At 43.2% G+C, this 20,914-nt stretch overlaps 1 protein-coding gene across 1 annotated transcript; it reads left to right on the top strand.

Moving 5' to 3' along the window:
- Positions 1 to 9,194: 9,194 nt before the first annotated feature.
- LOC112925669 (nuclear RNA export factor 2-like) lies at positions 9,195 to 20,467 on the top strand. Its single transcript, XM_072743509.1, has 21 exons — positions 9,195 to 9,216; positions 10,767 to 10,950; positions 11,183 to 11,336; positions 11,817 to 11,900; positions 12,014 to 12,118; positions 12,232 to 12,312; positions 12,431 to 12,500; positions 12,648 to 12,736; positions 12,857 to 12,964; positions 13,144 to 13,253; positions 14,915 to 14,951; positions 15,343 to 15,411; positions 15,493 to 15,548; positions 15,688 to 15,795; positions 15,916 to 15,974; positions 16,089 to 16,204; positions 16,297 to 16,339; positions 16,915 to 16,987; positions 17,520 to 17,702; positions 20,224 to 20,284; positions 20,423 to 20,467. The coding sequence occupies exons 1-21, from the start codon at positions 9,195 to 9,197 to the stop codon at positions 20,465 to 20,467; spliced, it is 1,857 nt and encodes a 618-aa protein (XP_072599610.1).
- Positions 20,468 to 20,914: the final 447 nt, after the last annotated feature.

Raw genomic sequence — 20,914 nt, 5'->3', positions numbered from 1 at the left:
TAATAATTTACTTTTCTTTATGTGTGACCTTTTGGGGTGGATAGACAAAATCTTTTTAACTTCACCTTAATTTTCTAAATAAGTTTGTGACATAGTAAAAAGCTTTTTCAGGGTCACACAGCTGGTTATAAATTCCCTTGGTGTCTATATCATGCTTTTTCAGGGTCACACAGCTGGTTATAAATTCCCTTGGTGTCTATATCATGCCCATAGTGTACACAAACAACCCACCCACTTGGTGGTGAAGATGGTTGAGAAAAAATTCTGTCCCAGGCCTAGAAGCTTAGATATAGGGCTATGCAGAATTGTGGTGTGTGGGCCCCAGGAAAGGTGACCTTTAAGGAGAGAAAGAAATTATTAACACTTCCCATGGTAGCTCCTTTAAGCCAAACAAGTCTTCAGTTATCATTCACATTATTCAAAAATGTATATTTAGGTCTAAAGTTTTTTCCATTGTGTTCTGCAGCCTTCGTGGCTTTGAATGTAGAAATCCCTAGTAGTCCTGGTACTTGATACAACACTCTTTATTGCTCAACTTTTTTCTGCTATGAGTTGTTCATCAGGGATATTGGCTTGTAGTTCCCTTTTTTGGTGGAGTCTTTATCTGATTTTCGTATCAGGGTACTGTTGCCCTCACAGAATAAACTTGGAAGTTTTCCTTCATTTTCTGTTTTTTGGAATAGTCTGAGAAGAATAGGTATTAACTTTTCTTCAAATGTTTGCTAGAATTTGCCTATGAGGCCATCTGGCCCTGAATTTTGTCTGTTGGGAGATTTTTGATTACTGATTCCATTTATTTGTTGGTTATTGGTCTGCTCAAGTTTTCTATTTCTTCCTGTTTCAGTTTTAGTAGTTTATATGCTTCTAGGAATTTATCCATTTCTTCCAGATTGTCCAATTTGTTGGCACATAGTTTTTCATAATATCCTCTTATAATTGTTTCTATTTCTGTGGTGTTCATTGTTATTTCTCTTCTCTCACTTGTGATTTTATTTATTTGAGTATTTTTTGTTATTGATAAGTCTGTCTGGAAGATTATCAATGTTATTAATATATTTTCAAAGAACCAACTCCTGGTTTCATTGATCTGTTCTATTGTTTTGTTTTTTAGTTTCTATATTATTATTTTCTGCTCTAATATTTATTATTTGTTTCCTTCTGCTGGCTTTAGGCTTCATTTTTTGTTTCTCCAATCTGGTATCCTCTCCTCTTTGTACACCTTCATATATCTTTTACTGTATGTTTCAATAACTTGTTTTTCTTCAGGCATTTCTATATGATAAGGCATTCTTTTCTTTTGTGCCACTACCATACTGTTTTGATCACTACAGCTTTCTAATACAACTTGAAATCTGAATTGTGATGTCTTCAGCTTTGCTTTTTCCTTTTCAAGACTGCTTTGGCTATTTGGGGTCTTTTGTGATTCCATTCAACTTTTAGGATTGTTTATTCTAGTTCTGTGAAAAATGCTGTTGGTGTTTTGATTGGGATTGCATTAAATGTGTAGATTACTTTGGATAGTATAGACATTTTAATAATATTTATTCTTTTGATCCATGAACATGGAATGTCTTTCCATTTCTTTCTGTCATCTTCAATTTCTTTTATCAGTGTTTTATAGTATTCAGAGCACAGATCTTTCACTTATTTGGTTATGTTTATTCCTAGATATCTTATAGGTTTTGGTGCAATTGTAAATGGGATTGATTCCTTAATATCTCTTTCTGCTGCTTAATTACTGGTGTATAGAAATGCAACAGATTTGTGTACATTGATTTTGTATCCTGTGACTTTACTGAATTTGTATATCAGTTCTTAATTTTTTGGTAGAGTCCTTTGGATTTTCCCTACAGAATATCATGTCATCTGTAAATAGCAAAGCCTGCATTCTTCCTTCCAATTTGGATGCCTTTTATTTCTTCTTTTCATCTGATTGGTGTGGCTAGGACTTCCAGTGCTATGTTAAATAACAATGGTGAGAGTGGACATCCCTGTCTTGTTCCTGACCATACAGGAAATGTTCTCAGTTGTTTCCTATTTAGGAGGATATTCATTGTATGGTTTGGGTATATACCTTCATTTTGTGGAGGCATGTTCATTCTAAACCTACTTTATTGAGGGTTTGTATCATGAATAGATGTTGCACTTTGTCAAAGTTTTTTCTGCATCTATTGAGAGGATCATATGGTTCTTATCCTTTTTTTTATTAATGTGATGTATCACATTGATTTGAGAATTTTGCACCACCCTTGCAACCCAGAAATAAATTCCACTTGACCATGATGAATGATTCCTTTAACATACTGTTGGATGTGGTTTGCCTTTAAAAAGTAGGAAATGCTGTCATTTGTGACAACATGGATGAACTTGGAGGACATTATGCCAAGTGTTTTTCACATATTTAGCCAGACCCACAAACATGAGTACTATATGATATCCTCTAAATATGAAATAAAAAATCAGGTACAGTTAAATTAATTCATAGAAGCTGGGGTAGAACAGTGTTTACCAGGGGCTGGGAGGTGGGAAAATTAGAAGATGTTGGTCAAAGGATACAAAGTTTCGGTTACACAAGATGAACAAGTTCTGGAAATCTAATGTACAGCATGGTAAATGTAGTTCATAACAGTCTAGTGTTTTTTGAAATTTGCTAAAAGAGTATATCTAAGTGTCTTATTACAAAAAGAAAGGTAATTATGTGAGGTGATGAAAATGCTAATTAGCTTAATTACAGTAATCATTAACCATTTAACAACACATACATATGTCCTCTTGATGAATTGACCTGCTTATCATTATCTAATAACTACTTTGAGGCTTGTTTTTTTTAAAAGATTTTATTTATTCATTCATGAGAGACATAGACTGAGAGAGAGAGGCAGAGACACAGGCAAAGGGAGAAGCAGGCTCCATGCAGGGAGCCCGACATGGGACTCGATCCCAGGACTCCAGGATCACGCCCTGGGCCAAAAGCAGGTGCTAAACTGCTGAGTCACCCAGGGATCCCCTATTTTGAGGCTTGTAACATTGTTTAATAAAAGTCTATTTTGTATGATATAGGTATGGTCATTGTGCTTTCTTTTGGTTACCATTTGCGTGAAATATTTTTTCTATACCTTGATTTTCAGCCTCTCTGTGTCCTTTTAGCTAAAGTGAGTCTTTTGTAGGTAGCATATATTTAGCTCATTTAAAACTCCGTTCAGGTCCTATATGTCTTTTGATGGAGATATAATCCATTTTTATATAAAGTAATTCTTGATCAGTAAAGAATTACTGTTGCCCTTTCTCTGTTCTGTTTTGTAGTTCCTTTGTTTCTTTCTTCTTTTCAAGCCATTTTCTCTTGTGGTTTATTTTTTTAATAGTGCTATGCTTTGATTCCTTTCTCTTTTTTTGTGCATCTACTATAGATTTTTGTACTATGGTTATCAATATGCTTATATAAAATATCTTGTAGAAATATCATCTATTTTAAGATCATAACTTATTTTTGATTATATAGAAAAATTCTAAGTTTGCCTCTTACAGATTTTATTGATATCACAGTTTTTTTAAGATTTTATTTATTCATGAGGGACACACGGAGAGAGGCAGAGACATAGGCAGAAAGAGGAGCAGGCTCCCTGCCGGGAGCCCAATGTGGGACTTGATCCCAGGACCCCTGGATCATTACCAGAGCCAAAGGCAGACACCCAACCACTGAACTATCCAGGTGTCACTATACATACATAAATACGTACATACATACATTAATAATGTGTACAAGTGAAAACAAACAAAGCTGTCCCTATAGTATCGTTATCTTCACGTAAATTCAAGAGAAGTTATAGAAAATTAAGATAATAGAAATTAAAAAGTTAGTTGGGTGTAAGATTAATACATACAAACTAATTGTAACAAAAAGAAAATGCCATTTCCAGGATGTCTGTGTGGCTCAGTGGTTGACATTGTCACATGTCCTTTTACCCTGAATTCCTTGTTTATATTTGCACTTAAAAAACATAAACATTTGTTAATATCTTCTTCTGAGGAACCGTACTGTAATATACAGTTTTCTTTTCAGGTTGTTATCATGTAGTGCGAGGAATATTCTATCTTGCTCTTTGTAACCTACCATTCAAGCCTGAACCTTTTCTTGAACAATAATGGGTTTCTTTGCCCAAATTTTGGAAATGGGAACTTAAGCTCCCCATTTATTCCTTCCATATGCCTGTTTCAGTCTGTGATCTTTTAAGTTTGGTTCCCTTAATCAGTATATCAGGTTATTTCCCACCAGGGCTGCCTTGTTTAACCATTGCCACTTTATAAAATACGTGAGTAGCTAACACTGCAACCTGCCCCCACACGCCCATCTGTTTGCCTTCTTGTAACAGCAAATGCGATGAACACACATTCATCCCTTACTAAACCTCAGCTATTGTACTAAGGTTCCTGACCTAGTAATAACGAACTTATTTGTAGTGCTTATTAGGTCACAGGCACTTCTCCAAGGGCTTTGCCTGTATTGCCAGATATTAGCTCAATTCTCACAATTTTTTCATGAGGTAGAAATGGTCACTATCCTCAACGTAAGGGAAACGATAAGGTGAGTCACCATAAAGTCAGAGTTACTTACTCTGGACCACAGAATTTAGGACCATGATTCAAACCCTGGTTGATCTGACCTCGAATCCTATGCCCTTAACCAATAATGTGTGACTCTGTGTTAGGGCTGAAATGAGCACTGGGACGGAACTCAGAGTCCAGTAGGCAATGTTGGATGTGGTGTCTGAGACCAACATGACCCGAACTCCAGCCCTCTGTCCAAGAAACCCATTGTTGCACACTGTTCCCCATACTGTCTCTCCTTCCTAAGACTGTGTGAGAACTGTTTCTCTGGTGTCCAACTTGAAGATGAAGTAAGAGACACACAGGATATACGTGGAAAGAAAGGACGGTTTTCAGAGGGCTGCATATCGCCAGGATGCATCCAGGTCCTCGGAGGCTTTCTCCACTTCTGTTTCATTCTCTTCCCAGCGGTCACCTCATCTTTCTGGCCCATACGTCCATTCCTTGGCCTTTTTGCTCCGCATGTCAGGAAACCATGTCCCTTCTTTCCTATCTATCCTTGATTCTAGGATTCTAGGAACAATCATTTTTACTCCCCTTCTGTCAAATCAGCCATTCTCTGGTCCCGTTGTCTTTCTGTGTCAAAGAGCCTGTAAAGAGGAACAAAGTCTTGCCATTTGCAACAACGTGGATGGAGCTAGAGAGTATATTGCTAAGCGAAATAAGTCAACCAGAGAAAGGCAAATACCATATGATTTCACTTATATGTGGAATTTAGGGAATAAAAGAAATAAGCAAAGGAAAAATAATGAGAGGGAGAGAGAGAGCAAGACAGAGATGGAGAGGGAGAGAGAGAGAGAGAGAGAGAGAGAGAGAGACAGAGAGAGAGAGAGAGAGAAACAGACTCTTAACTATAGAGACCCATCTGATGATTACCACAGAGGAAGTGAGTGGGGTGGGGTGGGGGTGTGAAATAGTGATGGGGATTAAGGAGTGCACTTGTCGTGATCACTGGGTGATGTATGGAACTGTCGAACTACTATATATATTGCACATCTGAAACTGATATAATGCTGTGTGTTAACTAACTGGAATTAAAATGAAAACTTTTATAAAAGTATGAACTTCCAGTCATAAGAGAAATAAATATTAGGGATGTAAGGTACAACATGATGATCATAGTTAATACTGCTTTTTTTTTTTAATTAATTTTTATTGGTGTTCAATTTACCAACATACAGAAAAACACCCAGTGCTCATCCCGTCAAGTGCTTTATGGCATATTTGGGAGGTGTTCAGAGAGTAAATCCTAAGAGTTCTCATCACAAATAGAAAGCTTTTATGTCTTTTTCATTTATTTTATTTTTGCATCTCTATGAGATGATGGATGTTAATTAAAGTAATCATGGTAATCATTATGTAAGTGGAATCATTGTACTGTATTCCTTAAACATACACAGGGCATGTCAATTATACCTCAATAAAAATGGGGTAAAAAAGGGTAAAAAAGCACAGGCATATTCTTATAGGTATATATTTCAGCAGAAAATATTTTGTATCATAAGTTTTAAAAGTGCAATGCTTGGGTCAAAGCATAAGAATGACTTTTGAATGGTTAAGCATGCTGTAGGAAATTAGACTCTTCTGCACTGTTAATGGAGAAGTATACTATTAGTGTAAATATCCTTAGGAAATTCTCTCTTATAATTTAAAATATCTATGTGCTTTTTCTGGGAAGCTGTAGAGCACAGACTCAAATCTTGGGACTGCCCGAAATCTCAAGCTGTGCTCCCCTGGGTAATTTGGCCTCCACCATTAGGAAAACCTTGTATAGAGAATTCTCAAATTAATTCAAATATTAAAATGACAAGATGTAAAATAAAATAAAATAAAATAAAATAAAATAGGCATATTAAAAACAAGAAACAAAAATTGGCCATATATAATACATAATATATGAAAACAAAATGTACATTAGGGTCCAGTATTGCGTGGCAATGCACTTTCCAACATGATTCAAAATACATGTATCTGTAACCTAATCATACAAATGTAAAACAGATAATATTAACACATGCTCATGCACACACACACACACGTTCATGCACACGCCCTTACCTTCCCCTGAGACAAGGACAATACTGCTGTCACAAAGCTGAGCACCCGCAAACATGCATGTACGTCCAGAACCTTCTTCCTACACATACCAGACACCCAGGAAGCTATATCTGCTGGATTTAAGGAAAGCCTCTCCTCATTTCCATCACCAGTTTGCAATAGCCTCCCTTCCTCAGATCAGAGAAGCAGTAGTTTTAGCATTAATCAAGAGGGGGGTAATTAGTTCTATTTCTAACTGGACACTAGTGAAACATGCTAAATTTGCAAAAGACAAATTCAACACATGCTAGTTTTACAAGCAGGTTATGAAACAGTTCGGCAGCCCAGTGTATTTTCTGGAATAAATAGATGTGGGTAGAAATGGTTGAGATGTATGGGTTCTCAAAAGTGGCTTTGTTGATCCCAAATCTACATTGCCTACATTCATTGAAACAGATACGAATTAGGCCCCATTATATGCCAGGCACTGCCAGCTCAAAGTGACTCCTAATCTGCAAACGCCGTGATCCAAACAGGTTTCCCATCTAGTCCAAGACCGGTATCTCCACTTGGTCCAGGCACCTGGATCCGCCCAAGCAGGAGTGACTGGCTCCTGGTCATAAAACATCATCCCTGGTATGCTCAGAGAAATCTGTCCTTGAGATCTGAAAGTTCCCCATTAAAAGAGAACCAGCACACTAGCTGGAGGAACACTTAGGATGTGGAGGCAGACCAATCGATGGGGACACAATTTCTGTTCTGCCACTGAGTTGGCTGAGGAATCCTGGGAAATGTACCTAACCCCTGTGAGCCTAATACTTGTGATCTGAAAAGGGACTGTGGATACAATTGTCATTGGACTTCTGTGAGGAGATGAAAGACTCTAGCGAGTCTGCCCAACACTGAGCAAATGTTGGTTGCTGCTGGGCAACTGTTGATTTACTTCTCACCCTGTTCTTTCCTTACCATAGCAGGGATGCCATTGCCATGTACTCAGCAGCATAGCAATGATGTAGGCAGAATTCCAAACGGACAGGGCACAGGAAGTAGCCATGTGAACACGCATGATGTCATAAAGGATACTCATGACCATTTCTTTGTGGGAGGATTGATCAGTTAATACTGTGTGGTGGAGCCTGAAGGGCAACTCAGGCAGCCTGGGTGAGAGGCGCCAGCTGATTTCCGATACTCCTGTTGTTGCTTTTGATTTTGGCAGAACAACGGTGAGACAGGGATCGTGCTGAGATGCAAACCTTCAGTAAGTGAGATACGTGTGCGTGCACACACCTGTGCACACGTGGTCTATTTGATCTCATGCCCACTCTCTTGTGAGATTCCCAAAATGAGCCTATGCTTGAGATGGCTCCTGTCTGAATCTCCTTGATGAGAGAGGCCTCTGGCCTTCTTTAGGCACCCAGTGTAGCTGGTTGGTCTGGGGATTGCTGTAGCTGTTAGCTGGCTCAGTTTTAACACTTTCCCTTTGCCAACGTTATCTCTGAAGTGATGTCAGTTCTCAAAAATGACTCTGGTGCCACTGTACACCTTATGTTGACTTCAGGCTGTTATTCCTCCTTTTAATATTTGAGTTTTTTCCTTTCATTGGTGGATTTTCATGAAGACCACGTGGTTTCCTGGCATTCTCCTCTAATAAGGTTCCTCTTTGTGGTGGTTATTGTTGTTTAGAATTATTATGAACTCATGGCCTTTTAACATGTTGATGGGCTTCAAACCATTGTTACATCATTTTGAGCAGAGGAGTGAAATGATTTGAGTTATGCTCTGCAGACAGACAGCAAAGGAGCAAGGATGAAAGCAAAGGGACCAGTTGGAAGGCAGTATAATCCAGGAGATAGACATTGGTGTCCTGGCCAGGGTGGTTGCTAATAATGGCAGTGGTGAGAAGTGGTTAGATTCTGGAGGTACTGGAGAGAGGGGGTGAGAGAATTTCCTGATTAGTTGGATGTGGAGTATGAGAGAGAGAGCTCTCCAGGCCACTTTTAAGTTTTGAGGACTGAGCCATTGGCATTTCTGGGTCAAATGCTCTATCCATGTTTAATTCCACTTCCAGGGCCACACAGAGAAGGTCCCAAAGGTTGTGAGTAGCAGGATGGTCCTGAGAGCAAAGCCACACAGTGAAAGCAATGACTCCTCAGAGGAGTTAATCTGAGGCCTGGTTGTCCTCACTACATCACGGAGCAATCAGCAGTGAACAGATTTTTACTCATAAATGTACCCTGAGACAACATGGAGTAATTAATTAAGGTACAAAATGTACAACATACAAACTGAGAGAGGCTTAAATATTAGAACCCAAAAGGAAGCTGGTTTCTGCCAATCTAGTTACCTTAATACTCCCCCCACTGCCCGCCCAAACCACTAGTATTATTTTATGCTGGTACACTGTTTCAGTTGAATGTGGTAAAAATAAAATACCCTCAGTGAATCCACTGTGGGAGAGAGAATTGGGACTCCTATTTCAGTAGACGCCAGGAAACTTCCAAATCTTTCCACATGGTGAATTATATAGGTTGGCAGGGAGTATTTGAGGGGGGATGGTGAACATCAATGCAACCCGTAGGAGTGAATATCAGGCAAAATATCACCAAGACACTGTCTAAGTATACCTGTGGCTACAATATCCAAGAAAGCAGATGTCAGAGCAAAGAAAATTGATAAGAGACGGAAAGAGGCATTACATAATTATCAAAGGATCAATCTACTGGGGAGTCATAATGATCCTAAATGTGCATGCACCAAACAACAGAGCATCAAAGTACATGAAGCAAAAACTGATAGAGCTGAAAGGATAATAAATAACCACGTCCATAATTATAGTTGGGGCCATCAACACCACCCTCCTTAGCAAGGGATAAAATTGCTGGAGACAAAACCAGCAAGAATATAAGAGATATGAATAACACAATAAACCAACTGGATCTACATGATGTAAATAGAGCACCCAACGACAGCAGAATACATCCCCCCCCCCGATAGCTATGTAATATTCATCAAGCCAGATCATCTCCTGGACCATTGAATAAACCGCAGCCAATTTTAAAGTAATTGAAATCACACAGAGAACCTTCTCTGACCATATGGACCCAAATTAGAAACCAACAATAGAGAGAAAAAAGAAGAATCCCTACACACTTGGAAATGGTAGTTGACATTTCATCCCAGTTTGTCATTCAGACCCTTGTTACAGAGGAGCTGAGGTTAGGAAGAGTGGTCTCCTCAGCTGAAGGGCATTTCAGGCTGGGCAAAAAAGAAAGCTCCCTCTGGATATTTAAAACTGAGTATTGTTGGGATCCCTGGGTGGCGCAGCGGTTTGGCACCTGCCTTTGGCCCAGGGCGCGATCCTGGAGACCCGGGATCGAATCCCACATCAGGCTCCCGGTGCATGGAGCCTGCTCTCCCTCCGCCTGTGTCTCTGCCTCTCTCTCTCTCTCTGTGACTATCATAAATAAATAAAAAATTAAAAAAAAATAAAAAAAAAACTGAGTATTGTTGACAGCAAGGCTGGGGGGAGGGGGGCCAACTTAGGAAGCCGTTACTTCAGTCCCACCTGACGTTAAAGCTTGTACTACACCAGCAAAGGAAGTACAGCCTGCTGATCATTGGTGGGATAAGTTTGGTGGCTGATTGTATTTGGAAAGCATGAGAGAGATTGCCTCCCTGGGATTGGTGTGGTTTTTAGACAGGTCTGAGAGAAGGTACAATTCAGATGTCTTCCTGGTGTATGGCTGGTTTCCAATCTAACCCATGGATGATGCATAGATAGATGATAGATGATAGATGATAGATTAGATAGATAGATAGATAGATAGATAGATAGATAGATAGATAAAGATAGATATTGATATATATCAATCCTGCTTCATTCTTTAAAAGGTTCAATACAGTTTCCTCCCTATCCTCCAAGATTCTTTCCCTGATAGTGCCATCTGTCAAACAAGGCTCTCCTATCCGGACAAGCAGAGGAGTTTCCTTTTTGGGTTTAGAGGATTGGACCCTTAGGGCAGGTTGACACTTTGCTCACCTAAATGGTGTTAGCCTAGAACGTGGTACATGGTGAATAGACCACTGATGTATTTTCAATCTTGTATTTTTGTTCCCCTTTTGAGAAAACAATGATGATGGTAGTTCATCTCAAAGAAGAAAGAAGGTTTGGAGTTCTTTCCGAGGTAATTTTGGCAAGAGGGACCCTCGTTATGAACATGGAGGATATGAGCTGCAGCCTTCACACCTCCAGGAGGATGATGAAAATGTGTCAATGGGGGATGTCCAGGAGGACCCCCAAGTAAGACAGTAAGTGAACAGGCAGCCTGGTTTGCATGTAGCAGCCCCTGGGACTCTGCAACTCTTTTACTCTCCCTGGTCTTCGTTGTCTTCTCTCACTGGAAAACTGAAGAATGCTAGAAGTGGAATAATGGTTAAGCAATCTTAATTGTAGTCCTGGTGACAGAGAGATGATGGTGTATAGAAGAAGCCTTTCTTAGCATTAATGGCCACTCTCCTCCTCTCCACTTCCCATCCACAGCACTCCCTATAGCACCCGATGCAACAAGAGGAGAGTGAAATGGCATAATGAAGGCCATATCCATATTACTGTGTGGAAAGGTAGAAAAACTCTGAAGAGAGAAGTGGGGGAGAACACACAAGATGGAACCTCAGGGAGCTGGTTCAAGATCACTGTGAGTGTCTTGGCAAGGTCTGCATATTAGATAGACCATCCTGGAATCTTATTAAAAAGGAAGACCACAAGATGCCTGGGTGGCTCAGTGGTTGAGCGTCTGCCTTTGGCCCAGGGCGTGATCCTGGAGTCCTGGGATCGAGTCCCACGTCGGGCTCCCTGCATGGAGCCTGCTTCTCTCTCTGCCTATATCTCTGCCTCTCTCTGTGTCTCTCATGAATAAATAAATAAAATTTTTTTAAAAAGGAAGACCGCATTAAAGAACCTTATGGCAATTATTTGGAGGGGAGCTTTCCAACGGAGAGAAAGTAGGCTGAGGAAATCCATATTTGGCACAAAAATGAGAAATAATGCCATGGTCTCTTCTTTAGAGGCCCTCTATGGCTCAGTAGAAGGTCGGACAAGAATGCTGCTGGGTCTGTTTTCCAGCTTTAATTCCATGTTGTCCCTCTTCACTCCCATCCCTTCTTTTCACCTTTAGATTCCCTATGGGAGGAAGTACGACAAGGCATGGCTAATGAATTCAATCCAGAGTCACTGCAGTGTCCCCTTCATTCCAGTGGATGTAAGAGAGGATGGTGAAGCCAGATGAGTGGGCACAGGGAGGTGGGGGTGGGGGAGCTCACTGAGCAGGAAGACTCTATCCTCCAAAATTATGGTTGCCTTCCCCTCCTGCAGTTTCACTATGTGAAAAACCAAGCTCGATTCTTTGTTCAGGATGTTGGCACTGCCTCTGCATTGAAGGATATCAGCTACAAGATTTGTGACGATGAGAACCGAAAGGTATGGGTTGAGGGCATTACCTCTACCTAGTCCTGTGGCAGAAGGACAGGGCAGGGGCTGGTCTTCTTTGGCATGAAAGTTCTTGGTGCTCACGCCACCTCTCCTTCCTGCAGATATCTATCTTTGTCAATCCCTCTACCGTACCCTACTCTGTGAGATACAAGTTGGAGCCAGAAGAAATGGAGCAGCTAAAGGTAATGCAGACTCAAGGCCCATTGTGTGTGCACACTCAGACGCACCTCTTAATCCTCCAGCCCCCAATTTCCCTATCCCCACCAGTCTTCCAGTGGCTCTCTCCAACTCTCTCTGCAGCTGACCATGAACAAACGCTATGATGTCTCCCAGCAAGCTCTTGATCTCCAGAGTCTCCGTTTTGACCCAGGTATACTTGATGTCAGTAATTCTAGGGCAGGTGAGGGCACAGGGATCTGCCTGGGAGGGAGACTGAGAGATGGTGATGTGGGCAGGGGTTGGGGCTGGCCATGGGCCTCTCTCAGCCTTCTGATTGCCTCCTCTCGGCTTCCTGAAGACTTGGTGGGCCATGATATAGATATAATCCTGAACCGAAGAAACTGCATGGCTGCCACCCTGCAGATCATTGAAGAGAATTTCCCTGAGGTGAGGCTTTAGGCCCAGTGCTGTTATTAATGGTAAGGGATGGAACTCATGGGGTGGAGAACAGATTTGTCTCTGAGGCCTTAGACAGTAACTGTCTTTCTAACTCTTCTTCACCAATAGCTGTTGTCCTTGAACTTGAGCAACAACAAACTGTATGGGCTGGATGGCCTGTCTGACATTATAGAGATGGCCCCCACAATCAAGATCTTGAACCTCTCCAAAAATGAGGTGGGAAGAGGGAGCCAGGTCAAAGTTGGGTTTGATAGTGGGTGGTAGTGCTCATCAGAGTGATGACAGGAGGCAGGAGAAGGTACCTGTGTGGAAAGGGGGGGGCTGGGGGCGCAGGGGGCCCCGTGTGTGTCTCTTTCTCTGGGACTCCTTTCCAGTTTCCTCCCAATATTTCTCAGCTGAACTTGGTGTGGGAGTTAAGCAAGATGAAAGGGCTGAAGCTTGAAGAGCTTTGGCTAGAAGGGAACCCCTTGTGTGACACCTTTCCAGACCAGCCCACCTACATAAGGTCAGTGTGAACCCCTGTTGCCCTTCCTGGGGACCTTTGGGCCCCGGGAGCCTGAGCTGTCCCTGAGAATGTACATATTCAGGAATGTGCAACCCTGGTCCTCTGGAAGGACCATAGGCCCCACCTTCTCTCTCTATGCCCCTCACGTGTAATGAGTTTCCTTCCTCTGACCTGCTCACCTGTTCTCCTGGTGTGGGGTCTGTTTCCACCTCCCTGCATTCAGTGTTCTTTAGCATGCCCTCCAAGAGTGTGCTCCAGGAAGCAGGGCTCCTCCTCCTCTCCAGGACCAGGAGTGACCAGCCTCGAGCCAGATGCTGGTGCCCTCCTGGACTGAGAAGGGTCCTCCAGCCCAGAGCCTCAGGCTGAGACAGGCCTTCCTACTCCCTGCTGAGATGGGGCTTCCCTCCCTTGTTCTGAGAGGGGACCTCCTCCTTTGCTCCTGAAGGGTTTCCCCTCTAATCTCAGGCTGCCATGGTGGCTTTCCTGCCCCATGCTGAGGGCCGAGGCTATGAATGGCTGCCATCATGACATCCATTTCTCTGACCCAATGCCAAGAGTGGGGTCCTCCTTGGGAGATACCAGTGTTCTCTGAGTCAAGGAACCAGAAGTGGATGACTGCCAGTGAGCAGAGGGCTTCCTGAGGCAGGAATGGAAGGCAGAGAGGGCAGAGGTGCTTGAGGAGACGGGAGGACAGGCCTCTCAGAGGCACTTCCCACTCCCCTCCCTCCACACATTGCATCAACCTAACTGGTCCTTCAGAGAAGCCCTGGGTATCCCAGCACAGGTATAATACCTCAGGCTAGGAACCGACCGAGACAGGCACAGGTGCACAGGGGCCATCAGGAGGGAAGGCGGTGGTCATAAGAGGGGGCCATAGACCCTCAGCCCTATGCCGACCTGGACTTGACCCTCTACTCTTTCTGGGGCAGGTCTCCTGCCCCCCGTGGTTGCCTTGTTCCCCATGTCCAGCTCAGACTGAGCTCACACAGGTGGCAAAGTTTCAACCAGCACACACTGGGCCCCCAGCCCAACACCTGCATGTTTTCCATTCCTATCTGGGTGCCAGGGCCAGCCAGGGCAGGTGAAGGAAAAGGCTGCAGCCATGGGACCTTTTCCTCCTTCTCTCTTCCATCCTGACCCCTACCACCCTGGTAGAGCTTCTTTCCCTTCCCTTTGCTTTGCGTTCTCTTCCTCCTTTGTCTCTGGTTCCCCTATGTCTCTCCCACCTCTCCCTTCCTACCTTCACTCCCTCTTCTGTCTTCATCCCCCTCCCTCTTCCTCCCTGCCTCCTGGGTCTTGCCTCACTCACTCACCTCCCTGCCCCAGCATCCAGGGCCATCCCTGGGGGTGGATGTCATGGTCCTGCAGAATGCTGGACCCCTAGTGAGGTAGCAGAGCCCTGGGCTCCCAGTCCATTCCCTCTTATCTCTGGGAGCCTTCACTGGGGACTTGGAGGAACGAAGGGAGGCAGGGAAGGGAAGGCAACCCTGGAGCCTGGGCTCCATATGTTGCTTCTTATGGCACTGAAGAAAGGATTCAGGGCAGTCTAGGTGGGAGCTACACAGTAGAAAAGAGAGGGAGGGGAGGGAGGAAAAGGGAAGGAGGGAGGCTTCACAACTCTGACCTATCAGTCACTTCTTTCTATTTTGGGTTTTGGACAGTGCCATCAGGGATTGTTTTCCCAAGCTGTTACGCCTGGTAAGTGCCTACATTCATCATTGTCACTTACTAACATTGATTACCTCCACACCTGCCCCAGCCTTTTGGGTCTTGCCTAGATTACATGTTTGTGTCAGATCCTTATCCATTTTAGGGGACCAGGACTCCTGAAAAACACATGAATATGCTCTCTTGAAAAGTTTCCAAACACACACACACACACACACACACACACACACACGCATTGCATATAGTAGTAAAGACTTCCAGGACCTCATGATGAAAATTCCCACTGTAATCTTGTCCATGTAATTTCCAGCGCTTTTTCGTACCTGACCTCTGACTCTCACCATCTTTTGGGATTGTCTTTTCCCTTGAGCATCCAGGACCACCTCTGTGGTCTCCACTACTGACTTCTTCCCTTCTCCAGGATGGCCAGGAGTTACCACCACCAGTTATCATTGATGCTGACACACCCTGCTTGATAAAGCCCTGCAAGGTGAGGGAAAATGATCAATGTTTGGAGTATTACAAGGGAGGCTTTATCAGCCACATAGTCTCAAGTGTCTTTTGATTCCAGGAAAGTTACAAAGGATCTGAGACACTGAAGAGTCTAGTCTTGCGATTCCTGCAACAGTAAGTACCCCTGGGAATCTGAGGAAGGGGAGGGCCAGTATGGGTGAGGCCACCCAAGCTCAGGACTGCTGACTGGATCTTGAAATCTCATTTGGGGTCCAGACCACAGAGATAGACTGTCCTCATTACTCCCCCACAGGTACTACTTGATCTACGACTCTGGAGACCGTCAGGGTCTCCTCGGTGCCTACCATGATGAGGCCTGCTTCTCCCTGGCCATTTCTTTCAACCCTGAGGACCCAGCCCCGTGAGTACCAAAGCTCAGACTCTGCCCTTGGGCCCTGTGTCTCCTGGGGAGCCACATGGAAGTCCTTAGAAACATTCACACTGGCCAGACCACCACCTTCTGTTCCTCTTTCTCTGCTAGAAGCAGCTTGTGCGAGTACTTCAAGGAAAGCAGGAATATGAAGAAGCTCAAGGACCTCTGTGCGTGTGTGATGGGGAAGACTGGGCAGGGAACGGGGGTGTGAAGGGATAATTATAGGGCCCAGGGTGTGGCCACCCTGACCCTCGCTTGCTTTTCCACACCCCTCCCCATAGCCCAGTGTGTTCAGCTGCTGAAGCATACAAGCTGTGACATCGTGTGCTCCCTCTGTGTGCTGCCCAAAACACAGCACGACCTCAGCTCCCTTGTGGTGGACATGTGGTTCCAGACGGTGAGCACCCACTCCCTCCCAAGGGCAGCCCCAGAAAGCCACAGGTGGATGGGAAGTTTAAGTGACTTAGCACCTGTGCTCTTCCCTTTCAGGAGAAGATGCTCTGCTTCTCTGTCAATGGGGTGTTCAAGGAAGGTCAGTGTGCATGGAACCCCTCCCCAGATGCCCCACTGTTCCATCGCCACTGGCTGGGCTCCCTCTCAGAACTCTCCAAGTTTCCCTGATCCCTTTCCTTCTCTTCCTATTCCCTCTGTGTTCTCCTGCCTCCACTATGCCCCCAAACCATCCTGGTCTGACCTGGGCCTATGCCTGTCTGTCCCACACAGCTTGGACATTAGGGACACAGTCTGTGCAGTTTCATGCCTGCCATTCTTGATCCTTACTCTGAGAACTACTTGGGGTGATTACTTAACCTCTAAGCTTCTTCATTTACAAAATGGAGCTAATAATGTCCCCCTCTTGGGCAGCTGTGAAAAATGAATTGAACAAACTTGTGAAGTGGTTGTCACAGCACCTGTCACATAGTAGAGGCCCTGTCACTTGGGAGCAGGTTGTTCCCACTGTTGCCATCGCCATACCAGACACCCTGACTCCCAGTGAACAATTGTCCCCTTCAGCATGAGTATCAATTCAGACTCTGAGTGGGGAGCACGGCGTGGGAATGTGAAGCATGTGCGACTCTCAGGGGGTATTGTTGTTTGTTGTTGAAGTGGAAGGAAAGTTTCAGGGTTCTGTTCGTGCCTTCACCCGGACCTTCATCGTTACCCCTGCCAGCAATTCCAGGTGAGTGCTACGTTGTAGGTGGAAATGCTCATCCCAGCCTGGGCTCAGGGGTGTGGGAGCATGGTGGAGTAGACATCTTGTTTTTTTCAGTATTGTGGAAAGCCAACAGGTAGATCCAAGGAGCAGTCTAGTCTGGTGGTTAGAGGACTGGGTTCTCTTCTTGACCATAGCACTCACTAGGTATGTGCCATCTTGGTTAAGTCACATGACCTCTCTGTGACTCATTGTCTTCCTTGGAAAATGGAGATTAGACTGTCCATTCCTTTGGGCTATTGTAAGGGATAAATGTGAATGTAGAATCTTCCCTGGTTTGCAGGTTGAGTACACACCTAGTGAGGCTGGTAGACAGTCCCTGCAAAGGTGGGCTCTGTGGGAGGGCTGGAGGTACCAGCCAAGGAATCGATGTGTGGGGGCAGGCACAGTAGGCATATGGAAGGAACCTAGTTGCTGAGTGGCAGTGGGAGCAGCATCATTGTTGGAGATGTGGGGTTGTACATTCGTCCACTGGTCTGAGGGCCCATTTTCCCTCCAGTCTATGCATTGTGAATGATGAGCTATTTGTGAGAGATGCCACCCTTGGTGAGACTCAGAGTGCATTCTCCAACCAAGAGCCTACACCTACCTTCAGCTCCATGCCTACCCTCTCCCAGGAGCAGCAGGAAATGGTGCATGCTTTCTCCACTCAGTCTGGGATGAAACTTGAGTGGTCTCAGAAGTAAGTGGTGGATGTGCATGGGAAGAAGGATGAGTTACTACAGTGACTTGGGTGGAAGCTGGGGGTTGAATCAAAGAAACTCACAGGAAATTTGGAAAAATAACATTTTGGATAGTTTGCTTCGGAAAGGAAAGGAAAGGAAAAGAAAGGAAAGGAAAGGAAAGGAAAGGAAAGGAAAGGAAAGGAAAGGAAAGGAAAGGAAAAGGGCTGATGGAAAAGGTTTCATAGCATTATATATGTGAAGGATTTAAAACATACTATAATGGTCAATGACATTGTCTTACATATAGAAAATCCAAAAGAATCCACCAAAAAGCTACTAGAACTAATAAACAAACTCAGGGTTGCAGGATAAAAACCAATATATGAAACACACTTGTATGTCTATGTACTTGGAATGAGTAGTCCAACAATGAAATGAAGAGAATAAGCCCACTTACAATAGCATCAAAGTAATAAAATATTTGAAAACAAATGTAACAAAAGAAGCATAAATCTTATACTCTGAAATCCATAAAACATTGCTGAAAATAAATAAATAAATAAATAAATAAATAAATAACACCCCATGGAAAGACATCTCATTTCCATTGGTTGGAATATTGCTAAATGGCTTAATATTGTTGAGATGATAGTAATATCTAGTCCAATCTACAGATTCAACATAATCCCTGTCAAAAGTCCTCTGCAAAAATTGACAAGGTTATCCTAAACTTCATATGTAAGTGAGCCAAAACAAGCTTGAAAGAAAAGAACAAAGTTAGAGGACTCACACTTCCTAATTTCAAAGCTTGCTGCAAAGTACAGTAATCAGGACTATGTGGTCCTGGCATATGGACAGTGCATGAATCAATGGAGTGGAGATGAGAGTCCACAAATAAACCCTCACATTTATGGTCAATTGATTGTGAATGAGAGTGATGAAAAAAATCTGTTGGGAAAAAAATAGTCTTTTCAGCAGATGGTGATGGGACAACTGGATATCCACATGCAAAACAATGAATTTTGACCCCTGATTCACATTGTGTACAAACATAGACTATAACGGATCAAAGATCTAAAGGTAAGAGCTAAAACTATAAAAATCATGAAGGAAAACATCGGTGTAATTCTCCATTAATTAGGCAAGTGTTTCTTAAATATGACACCAAAAGCACAAGCAACCAAAGAAAAAAATAGATAAATTGGGCTTCATCAGAATTAAAAGCTGTTGTGTACCAATGGACACTATCAGAAGAGTAAAAAATCCCGCCAAAGGAATGGGAGAAAATATTGGCAAATCACATAGCTGACAGGTATATATGAAGAACTCTTGCAGCTCAGGAGTAAAAGGGCAAACAGCCCAATTTAAAACGTGGAGAAAGGGCCTGAATAGACATTTTTCCAAAGAAGATATACAAGGGGCCAACGAGCACATGAAAAACTTCTTAGCACCATTAGTCATTAAGGATTTAATGCAGATTGAAACCACACAGTGAGTTACTGCTTCACACCCACTAGGCTGGCTTTAATCAATAAAATGAATGATAACAAGTGTTGGTGCAGATGTGGAACAACTGGAGTTCTCATGTATTATTGTTGAGAATATAAAATGGAGCAGGGGTTGGGGAAAACATTTTGGCAGCTCCCCAAAATGTTAAACATGGAGTTACCATATGACCCAGTCATTCCACACCCAAGTATCTACCAGGAGGAATGAAAACATATGTTCAGTCTAAGACATGTACAGGAATGTTCATAGCAGCATTATTTGTAATAGCCAAAAAGTGGAAACAACCCAAATGTCCTTTAGCTGATGAATGGATAAACAAATCTGGTACGTCCACATGGTAGAACATTATTCAGTCATAAAAAAAAAAGAATACAGTGCTGATATATGCCATGACATGGATGAACCTTGAAAACGTTATGCTAACTGAAAGAAGCCAGCCCCAAAAGGTCACATATTGTATGATTCCATTTATATGAAATGCCCAGCATAGTCAAATCCACAGGGACCAAAAGCAAATTAGTGATTTCCAGGGTCTGGGGAAAGAGGAGGAATAGGGAGTCATTGCTAATGTTTAAGGAGTTTCTTTGTGAGGTGATAAAATTATTTGGGAATTAGATAATGGTGATGGTTGCACAATCTTATGACTAAACTAAGGAAACACTGAATTGTACACTTTAAAATGTTATGTGCATAAAAATGATAACATAGTTATGTGTATTATATCTCAAAAAATGATTGGAAACTTATACTTTTTAAATTTCCATATATTTTCTTGAATGTCTTTCTTTATCAATATACATTAAGTTACCTTGTTCTTTTGGAGAGCTCTATTTTTCTGTTTTGAATTCTAGTGGGCATAAATTATAGTAGGCCAGTGATAGACATTTTCACTAGGTCTTTCTTCATCATTACACATAATGTTCATACTGGTACATGCACCCCGGCAAAAGAGTGGCACAAATTTAGAGCTGCAAGGTCAGCGTGTCTGTACTGTGGTACTAATGGAGATCACCTGTTCTCCCATTCCAGGTGCCTTCAGGACAATGAGTGGAACTACAGCAGAGCTGGTCAGGTCTTCACTGTGCTCCAGGTGAGGTCTGGGAATCATTAAGCAGGCTACAGATGGGTGTTTCTGGGCCTCAGGAAGCCCAAGAAGGTGGAGGCTGGGTGGCCTGGGGATGAAACTCTGGATTCTGGCTCTTCTGATGTCTCAACTCCTTCCCTCCAGAAGGAAAGCAAGATCCCAGAGGAGGCCTTCAAACAAATCACCTAAAAGAAGCCTTGGATGTCCACATCATCATTGTTTCTCTTTTCTCCGGCCTATGCCCATGCCCATGACTGGGAAAAGAGGCCTCGCTGACCAAGGAGCCAAAGTTATATTCCAGGCCAGGTGACATACCACCGGGAGGATCAGTTGTTCCATGTATTTCCCCCACTCATGATTGCTGTTTAGTTTCATAATAAATAATGATGCTGCATGTCGTATGTTGTGTGTCCTGCATCTCTCTTCCTCTGTCCCAACATGAGCTAATGAGTCCAAGACTGAAAGACCTTGCCCTCTCCCCCACATTATTCACCCTGGCAGTCCCTGGCAGGTGCTAATTCCATAGGTAGTGTGTCAAAAAATTCTGATGAGAAAGGACACACACTGCTTCCAGGGATTAGCCTTTGGAAACAGTGTCATTCAGTCAGATGCTCTACCTGGAGGCCTGCAGAAGCA

This window comes from Vulpes vulpes, chromosome X (genome assembly GCF_048418805.1).
Source record: "Vulpes vulpes isolate BD-2025 chromosome X, VulVul3, whole genome shotgun sequence".
NCBI lineage: Eukaryota > Metazoa > Chordata > Mammalia > Carnivora > Canidae > Vulpes > Vulpes vulpes.
The sequence above is the reverse complement of the archived record's forward strand: the minus strand, read 5'-3'. Positions and strand labels throughout refer to the sequence as shown.

Coding starts and splice junctions, on each gene's coding strand:
- LOC112925669 (XM_072743509.1), top strand. CDS start 9,195: ATGGTGAACATCAATGCAACCC. Junction 12,965..13,143: donor TGAACCTCTCCAAAAATGAG/GTGGGAAGAGGG, acceptor AATATTTCTCAG/CTGAACTTGGTGTGGGAGTT. Junction 14,952..15,342: donor TTCCCAAGCTGTTACGCCTG/GTAAGTGCCTAC, acceptor TCCCTTCTCCAG/GATGGCCAGGAGTTACCACC.